Source organism: Hyaena hyaena, unplaced genomic scaffold, assembly GCF_003009895.1.
Source record: "Hyaena hyaena isolate Hyena2069 unplaced genomic scaffold, ASM300989v1 scaffold_35, whole genome shotgun sequence".
NCBI lineage: Eukaryota > Metazoa > Chordata > Mammalia > Carnivora > Hyaenidae > Hyaena > Hyaena hyaena.
Genome location: NW_024080667.1, coordinates 4,610,195 through 4,619,650, shown reverse-complemented (window position 1 = coordinate 4,619,650; position 9,456 = coordinate 4,610,195). Strand labels below are relative to the sequence as shown.

Sequence of the window (9,456 nt, the reverse complement as noted above, 5' to 3'; positions counted from 1 at the left end):
AGCTGACCCGAAGCCCAGCCCCGCCCCGCCCCGCCCCTGAGGCGCGCGGCTCCGCCCCCTGCGCCGCGGGCGGAGTCGATAGACCTTGGGGGCGGTGCGAGCAAGCGGAGCGTGCGTGGTGGGGCGGCGCGAGGCCTGTCCGCGTTCCCTCACCGCCTCCCGGCTCCTCCCCGACGGCAGGTGGGCAGGGCTCCAAGCGCCCCAACGCGCAGGCGCCCACCTCATGCTGGGCGCCGTGAGTCCCGCTGTGGCCCGAGGCGCCGTCCGCCCCACCCGTGGTCCCCGGGTGCCCAAGGCTCGCTTCGCCGCCGCCATGTCCCGGCCGCTGTCGCCGCCGCGGGCCGCCTCGGGGCCGCCGGCCCGGCCCGCCACAGTGCTGGGCACCATGGAGATGGGGCGCCGCATGGACGCCCCAGCCAGCGCCGCGGCCGTGCGCGCCTTCCTGGAGCGCGGCCACACGGAGCTGGACACGGCCTTCATGTACAGCGACGGCCAGTCCGAGAGCATCCTGGGCGGCCTGGGCCTCGGGCTGGGCGGCGGCGACTGCAGAGGTAACTTCTACCTCCCCTGCACCTGCGGCGCCAGGCCGCCCCCAGCCGTGTCCCAGCCGCGCGTCCCCTGCCGGGCGAGAACCTCCCCTTCTCTTTCCTCTGGGGGTTGCAGCTCAGGAGCCCCGAGTCTTATCCTGAGCCTGGTTTAGTTCTTCTCTTCCTCCCCGCCTTGCTTTCTTGGGGCACCTCTCTGCGGCCCTGGTCTCCGGAGAGAGCTCTGCAGTACCCCTTCCAAGCCTGCCAGGTGCCCCAAACCGGGCCCCAGGAGCTCTGCCTGCGCCCCTCTCCCCATTGCCCTCGCCGCCCATGGCTCCCTGAGCACCCTCTTCTCATCCTGGTCTTTCGTCAGTCTCTGGACTTTGCTCTCTTCAGTTGGCAGTGCCCTGGCTCCCAGAGAGAGGCCGCAGAGCAAGCTCGGGCAGCAGGGGGGACAGTGTGGAGTGGGAGGTTTGTTTCGGGGCTATAGGAAGGAAAGTGACTCTGACCCACCCACAGGGAGCATAGAGTCTAAGAGGGAATGTTGAAGCCCGAAAGAGGAAGCACTTTGAGGGCTTTTTTAGGGGTCAGGGAGAGGTCTAGGGATGGATACTGGAGCCAGGCCTTAAAGGACAAACAGTAATTTGCTGGGAAAATAATAAGAGAAAGGGGCATCAAGGGCCGAAGATCCAGCTGTGCAGACCAGTCTGGACTGTGGAAGGACGGCCAGTAGACAGGTGTGGCTTGAGTGGAGGATGTGTGTGCACGGGAGGGACTGCCTCTCATCAGCCCGATGCCCCTGGAAGTGCCTGGCACGTGCGGAGGCCCAGTGAACCTTTGCTGTTATTTTTACTTCCAGACTGTGCCTCCACTTTTCTGCCCTTCCCAGTGCTTGAGCAGGAGCCCCCTCTGGGTCCTCCTGGGCTTCCGAGCTTGGTGGGACTGGAGGAACAGAGTGGGGACCTGAAAATCACACCCACGCTTTTTTTTTTTCCCTTATTTACGTATATTTTATTTTTTTTTTTCTTAAATAGTTTATTGTCAAGTTGATTTCCATATAACACCCAGTGCTCATCCACACAAGTGCCCTCCTCCATGCCCATCTCCCCCTTCCCCTCTCCTCCAACCCCATCAGCCCTCAGTTTGTTCTCAGCGTTCGAGAGTCTCTCATAGTTTGCCTCCCTCCCTCTCCACCACTATTTTTCCCCTTCTTCTCCCCCACGGTCCTCCGTTAAGTTCCTCCTAATCCTCCTATACGTGCAAACATATGGTAGCTGTCCTTCTCTGCCTGACTTATTTCGCTCAGCATAACACCCTCAGGGTCCATCCATGTTGCTACCCATGGCCAGATTTCATTGTTTCTCATTGCCATGTAGTATTCCATCGTATAGATAAACCACATCTTCTTGATCCATTCGTCAGTTGATGGACACTTGGGCTCTTTCCATGCTTTAGCTATTGTTGAGAGTGCTGCTATGAACATTGGGGTCCATGTGCCCCTGTGCGTCAGCACTCCTGTGTCCCTTGGGTAAATTCCTAGCAGTGCTATTGCTGCAGACCCACACTTTCTAGTTAACCCAGCTGCCCCTCCTTAATGATGAAGATTTTGTTTCTGAATTGGTTTTTCTCCTCCAGCTGTTGCCTGCTTCCTCCGTGGACTCCAGGCACTCACTGAGCCAAAGTCCACAGGTTGAACTTGAGGCAAAGTTCACAGGAACGCAGAGGATTTGAGAAATGTGGGGGGAATGGAGACGATGTGGACAAGAAGCAGTGGAGACTTGTCCCCTCCCACATCCCAAGTGGTCTGGTGACTCCCCTGTGACCTGCTGATCTGCCTTCGCCCAGTGTGAAAAGTGCAGGATCCGGACAGTTATGGCCCTCCTAGAAGCTGCTTGCATGGCAAAACACAGTCTCAGTTCTCTGAGTCTGAAGGGGAGGGAGATCTGTAATCACCTCCTGCCTTTGCCTTTGACCTGTCTCTCAGATTGAAGTGTGCCTGTTCAGGCATCTCCACCTCTCCAGGATTCTTTTTTTTTTTTTTAATGTTTATTTACTTTTGAGAGAGAGACAGAGCACGAGCAGAGAGAGAGGGAGACACAGAATCTGAAGCAGGCCCCGGGCTCTTCCCGGATGTGCTTCCCATCCTTCCATGTTGGCTGTGACTCATTCTTAGAGACTCAGCTCCTGGGTCATCCCTATAGGAAGCCTTCCCTGGAATTCCCAGGATGGCCACACCCCTGTGCTCTGGGCTCCCTTAGCACCAGCGGCTTTTCTCTACTGTACTTACATATCCTACCATCACCTTTAGACTGTGAGCTTCTTGAGGGCAGGGAGCAAGTGTGCGTCTAGTGCTGGGCCTGGCACAGCCAGCAGTTTGGTGACTAATAACAGTGATTACAGCAGCCATGAACATCGAGAACTTACATGTTTAATGCTCATGATCTCCCTAAGGAGAACAGTTCCATTGTTACAGCCCCATTTTACAGATTAGCGAATCGAGGCTCAGAGAGCTCAAATAATTTAGACAGGGTCACATAATAAGCCTCTTAGCCATTGCATTCTCTCCTCAAAGTGAGAATCGCCACCAAGGCCAATCCCTGGGAAGGGAAGTCGCTGAAGCTCGACAGTCTCCGGGCCCAGCTGGAGACATCGCTGAAGCGGCTGCAGTGCTCCAAGGTGGACCTCTTCTACCTCCATGCCCCTGACCATGACACCCCTGTGGAAGAGACGCTGCGTGCCTGCCACCAGCTGCATCAGGAGGTGAGGCCCGCCCCCAAGCTCCGGGAGGTAGCCTGCCGGTCCTCTCCTGGGCCTGCCGCCGTCACCCAGGAGCGTGGGGGCACCAGGGAGCCCCAGAACAGAGCTGGGGGCAGACGCCACCCCCCGGACCCCCACCCTTGGGGGTCCCCTTTCTAGAGTCCTGGGCCGTGTGGCGGGTTCTTACCGAGGCCTCTCCCCCGCAGGGCAGGTTTGTGGAGCTTGGCCTCTCCAACTATGCCTCCTGGGCGGTGGCCGAGATCTGTGCCCTCTGCAAGAGCAACGGCTGGATCCTGCCCACCGTGTACCAGGTAGGGCCGGGGCTGCAGGGCCCATCCGCAGGGCTGCTGCTGATCCCGGCTTCTCCCGGCCCCTCCAGCTGCCTCCTGTGCCCCCTCCCTAGCAGCCACTCCCCTGCCGACGGCCTGGAGAGGGCTCCCGGGTGCCGTGGGGACGAGTGCAGGCCCCTCAGCTTGGCCAACAGGCACCTGCTCGCTCTGGCCCTGGCTCCCCTCATTGCCCGCGGGTGCTCCGCGGGCCCTTCCTTCGTGCTCCCTCCCCGTGCGCGTCAGCCTGGACCCCTCCTCCCCTTCTCCCTGGTAGAAGCAGGTGCTCAGGCCCCACTTAGATGGCTCTTGATCTGGAAGCCTTTCCCGCTGCCCCAGAGGAGCCTCCAATATCCAGACTTCATCTTCATGCATTCACAGTGTTTGTAAGCACTTCCTGTGATCACAGAACTCAGCTTTATTGTGTCTTCTATCTGTGTGTATGTGGGTTTTTTGTTTTTGTTTTTGGTAAGGAAAAGTTCTTTTTTTTTTTTTTAATGCTTGTTGATTTTTGAGAGAGAAAGAGTGAGCAGGGGAGGGGTGGGGAGGGAGGGCAGGAGAGAAGACCCGAAACAGGCTGTGTGCTGACAGCAGTGAGCCTGGTGCGGGGCTCAAACTCAGAAACCCATGAGATCATGACCTGCCTGAGTCGAAGTCAGATGCTCAACCAAAGTCAGATGCTCAACCGACTAAGCCCCTCAGGCGCCCGTGTGTGTGTATTTTTTTAAACTGAAGTAGAGTTGACACTCAGTGTTGCATCAGTTGCAGATGTACAACATGCTGGTCCCATTAGTGTGGATGCTATGCTCTGCGCATCACAAGCGTAGCCACCATCTGTCAGCACGTAACGCTGTTACGGTACCATTGACTGTATTCCCTCCGCTGTGCCTCAACCCTGTGATTTCATTGCACAACCGGAGCCCTGTACCTCTGGCTCCTTTTCATCCCTTTTTGCCCATCCCCCATCCCCTCCCCTCTGACAATTGGCCGTTCTCTGTCTATGTGGGTCTGTTTTTGCTTTTTTGTTTGTTCATTTGATTTTTAGGTTCCACGTGTAAGTGAAATCCTATGGTGTTTGTCTCTCTTTGACCTATCTCACCTAGCGTAATTCTCCATAGGTCCTTCCGTGTTGTCGCAGATGGCAAGGTCTCACCCTTTTTTACATGGCTGAGTAATACTTCGCTCTGTATATGTACCATGTCTTCTCTATCCATTCATCTATCGACGGGTACTTGCTTCTGTGGTTTTTTTTGTTTTCCTTCTGTGTTTTGAACTTGACTCTAACACCTGTGAGAGCCTGAGGCAGAGACCTGGCTGGACTTGCTTGTGTTTCGCAACGCAGCGTCCAGCCCTCGGTTGGCCACGATAGATATTTGTGGAACGATTCAGCCACTCGGGTTTCCCTGCCTTGGACCCAGCATCATCTCCCCAGCCCCTGCCACCACCAGTGATTGGGGAAATCACTGCTGAAGTCCTGGGCAGGTTTTGATTGCCAGTTTAAAAAAAAATATTTTTTGATGTATATTTATTTTTGAGAGAGACAGAGGGCAAGCAGGGGAGGGGCAGAGATTGGGGGAGACACAGAATCTGAAGCAAGCGCCAGGCTCTGAGCTGTCAGCACAGAGCCTGACGCAGGGCTTGAACCCACGAACTGTGAGATCATGACCTGAGCTGAAGTTCGATGCTTAACTGACTGAGCCCCCCAGATGCCCCTTGACTGACAGTTTTAAAAGAAGGCTGGGGTCCCTTCCCTTGACACGGCACCCTGTCCCTCTGGCCCTTCTGTCTGCAGGGCATGTACAATGCCACCACCCGGCAGGTGGAAACGGAGCTCCTCCCCTGCCTCAGGCACTTCGGATTGAGGTTCTACGCCTACAACCCTCTGGCTGGTACGGGCTGCTGTGGGGACAGGCTCCCCTGGGCGGGAGGGCCCTCCTGGCCCCCGTGTCTGTCTCTTCCTGACATGGTAGATGTCCGGCCCAGGACCTGGGAGGCAGGGAGGGTTTGGGAAGAGGCTGGGCTGTGTCCCCCATCCCTCCTGGGTTCCTCACCACCCCACCCGAGTCCAGGACGGCCTCGGGGAGCAGGGCGGGCCCGCGGGTGTGACCACAGTCTTCTCGCAGGGGGCCTGCTGACCGGCAAGTACAAGTACGAGGACAAGGACGGGAAACAACCTGCGGGCCGCTTCTTTGGGAATAACTGGGCTGAGACCTACAGGAATCGGTGAGCTGGGGGTGGGACACAGGAAGGGTGGGATACGGGGTCCCCCTTATTGGAAATGGAAAGCATCTAGGCCGCTTAACCTGGTCCCGGGTCTCCCTTATGCCTGGACCTACATGTCCTGATTCCTGCAGGAGTGACCAAACTCTGGCGCCTCTGGTTTTCTCGGGGCCTCAGTGAGGAAATGAGGATCCCTGGCCCGTGCACCGGGTCTCCCAAGTCACAGCTCTTCCCTGAGAAGTGCCGACCACTTGCCGGGAGGGAAAGAGCGAGCCTTGGGTTGACGCTCATGAGGCTGGGGCCGAGTCCTGCCCCGCCCCCCCCCCCGCCCTGTACTGGTTACCTTTGCTTCACTAAGGAAAGTAAAGGCAGGGCAGGACAGGGCAGGGTTGACGGTGGGGTCCCCTGAGAGGTCCCTCTGACCGCCTCGTGCAGAGTGAGCTGGGCACAGCTGCCGGGCTTGGCTTTTCGGCTATAGCCCCAGCGTGACCCCCTGTGATTGACCCTTGTGCCACCCCCTTCACCTGCCCAGCTTCTGGAAGGAGCACCACTTTGAGGGCATCACCCTAGTGGAGAAGGCCCTGAAGGCCGCGTACGGCACCAGCGCCCCCAGCATGACCTCGGCCGCCCTCCGCTGGATGTACCACCACTCCCAGCTCCAGGTAAGCCCCCGGCCCGGACATGCCACTGCTGCCCTTTGAGCAGAGCCACACTTACCTCTAGGCGACTTCTAAGCTGTTTCTTCCTCTTTTTTTTTTTTTGAAGATTTTATTTTGGGGACACCTGACTGGCTCTGTCGGTAGAGCATGTGACTCTTGATCTCCGGGTGGTGAGTTCAGGCCCCACGCTGAGTGTGGGGTCTACGTTAAAAAAAAAAAAAAAAAAAAAGATTTTATTTTTAAGTAATCTCCACAGTCTCGAACAGGGCTCGAACTCACAACTCTGAGACCAGGAATCATGTGCTCCACCAACTGAGCCCGCCAGGCACCCCATCTAAGGAGTTTTTCCCTCTGAAGTTTCTCTCGGCTCCAACCCTGATGACGAGCAGTTCTTTCATTGTTCTGAGTAGATGTCTGAGCGCCAGGCCCGTGATGTGGCTTCGTAGACGTGTATTTAGTTAATTCTGAGGTCTCTCTCCCCATGAGGAGATGGGTTCACCCAGCTGTGCAGGGGGCAGAAAATCTCTCAAAACTCATCAGTCTATGTCTGTGGTGGGAGCTCAGGTTCCCCCCTCTCTCTCGTGTCCCCTGTCTTCCCAGCTAAGACTTTTCTCCCGCGACAGCCTTACACAGTTGGGTGGTGCCTGCCGCATATATAGTAGTTTCTCAATAAATGGGGGCTAAGTGCTTTCTATAGTTTTTCATTCCCATAACCGCCCCAAAAATAGAGGAGACTGAGTCACAGAGAGGTGAGATAAGTAAGTCATGCTCACACAGCTGCCCAGTGGCAGAACGGGGCTCTGGACACAGGTCTGTCTGAGGATGAGCAGAGTGACAGCAGAGAGAAGACAGGGTTTGGAGTTGTTATGCCGAGAGACACAGAGACCCACCGAGACCACTGAAGCCGAATTAAGGGAGTTTTTATTACTGGCCGGGACCGCACAGAGTTAACACAGAACTCTCTAAATGTGTGGCCCCAAGTCCAAGGACTTAGAGCTTTCAATAATGAGCAAGCAGGCAGGTGGGCAGTGCAGAAGCAGAATTGAGCAGTTATTGTAAAAAGGCTACAAAGTGATAAAGAGAGCGGCCCTTATCCTGGTGTGCAGGAAAACATTCCTTATTTTGAAGGCAAGGTTTAGGGTTTTGGGAAGTTTCAAGGGAATAGCCGTTATCTCAAGGACAAAATATGCAAGCTGTGTCATACATAACCATGATCAGGGGGCATTAACCCTTGTCGTCTTATTTGTGTTTTTCCTTGCACCTGAGGGTAGTTACATAGCCCTCCGAGTGCAGGCCCAGAAGCAAACTCTGGGTCAAGATGGAAGGACTGAGGCTTCAACAGAGTCATGTAGTTAAAATTGTTGAAGGCACCTCAAGTTCTTCGTGGAACTGTGTACGGCATGAATAAACATCAGAGCCCCAGCCTCGGCAGGGGCGGGGCTGGGAGGGAGGGCGTGTGGCCGGAGTCGCTGCGGTGCCTGTGTGTTCACCCGCGGCCGTCTCCCCTTGCAGGGTGCCCTCGGGGACGCGGTCATCCTGGGCATGTCCAGCCTGGAGCAGCTGGCACAGAACTTGGCGGCGACGGAGGAGGGGCCCCTGGAGCCCGCCGTTGTGCAGGCCTTTGAGCGAGCCTGGCACCTGGTTGCCCACGAGTGTCCCAACTACTTCCGCTAGGCCGCCGCCTGGCTCGAGCTGCCAAAGATTTCTCTCTTTTCCGTCACGTCTTCTCTTCTCTCGTCCTGACCGGTCTGCCTTAAGTCGATTTAGTGCGGTCTTCTTGATTGTCTGGATCAATGCATTCTTTTCTAGATTCCTGCCTGGCCCCTAGTTGCCGTCAGAATGTGATAAGGCCGGGGCTGGGCCCGCTTGGGAAGTCCCTGTCTGAATAAAGCAGCCACTTGACCTGGCCGTAGCCCAGGTCTTGACTTAACCCCACGAGCCCGTCTCCTTGACTCTGCAACCAGTTTTCACCCTGCGCGGGGGCTTCCTGCCAGAGGGGCAGAGCCCTGAGGTGGAGTCTCCGAGGGGGGAGCGGGGGCAGAGCTACCATGCACGCTGTCCTCTCGAGGGTCTCCCTCCTCCCTCCGAATCCAGCCTGAACTCTTGACAGCAGGGCTGAGGTGGCCCTCACTCGGCTATATACAGCGGAAGAAAAGCAGGCCATCCACTCTCAAGTGTATCCTCTCTTATTCAGAAGCTCCTCATGAAAGAGACATACTTACAAGTAGAATCATTAGGTCCAGAACCTACCATGAGAGTCTTTGCCAAGGAGAAAGACACTCCTAGGCACCTCCTGAGATGCCGCAGAACGTTTTTAACAGACTCGATTTCAGCAGAGGCTTTACTCTCATTGAAGGCCTCCTGTCTCCTTGTCATCTGATAGACACCCAGCCCTAGCCCTGGGTCCTGTGCTGCGGGAGGTGTGGCACGGGCAGCCAGGGTCTCTCTCTCTCTCTTTCTCTCTCTCTCAAAAATGAATAAAACATTAAAAAATTGTTTTAATAATAAAAGATGTGCACATGGCCAATAAGCACATGAAAAGCCCTTCAACATCATTACCCATCAGATAAAGTAAATCAAAAGCAGTGGTCCCACTCTATTCCCACCAGGTGGGCTTTAGTAAAAGATGGACAATAATGAGTGTTGACAAGGCTGTGGAGAAATTGGAATCTCCCCCACTGCTGGTAGGACTGTCAAGTGGCTCAGCCACTCAGGAAAACAGTCTGGCTGTTCCTCCAAAAATAAGATCTAGAGTTTCCGTAGGACCCAGCAATTCAGCCCCTTAGGTATATACCCACGAGAAATGACAATGAGTCCACACAAAAAACCATACACAGATATTCACAGCAGCAATAGCCAAAAAGTGGAAACTGCCTAAATGCCCATCAGCCAATGAAGGGATAAATAAAAAGGGGCCCATTCAGACAGTGGAAGAGCATCAGAAAGGAAGTTACAAACACAAAAATG

At 55.6% G+C, this 9,456-nt stretch overlaps 1 protein-coding gene across 1 annotated transcript; it reads left to right on the top strand.

Annotated features, from left to right (window-relative positions):
• Positions 1–189: 189 nt before the first annotated feature.
• On the top strand, positions 190–8,424 carry LOC120229790 (aflatoxin B1 aldehyde reductase member 4). The gene is made up of 7 exons (XM_039229011.1): positions 190–551; positions 3,100–3,287; positions 3,491–3,595; positions 5,403–5,499; positions 5,734–5,833; positions 6,363–6,492; positions 8,002–8,424. The coding sequence occupies exons 1-7, from the start codon at positions 224–226 to the stop codon at positions 8,161–8,163; spliced, it is 1,110 nt and encodes a 369-aa protein (XP_039084942.1). The 5' UTR covers positions 190–223; the 3' UTR covers positions 8,164–8,424.
• The last annotated feature ends 1,032 nt before the right edge of the window (positions 8,425–9,456 follow it).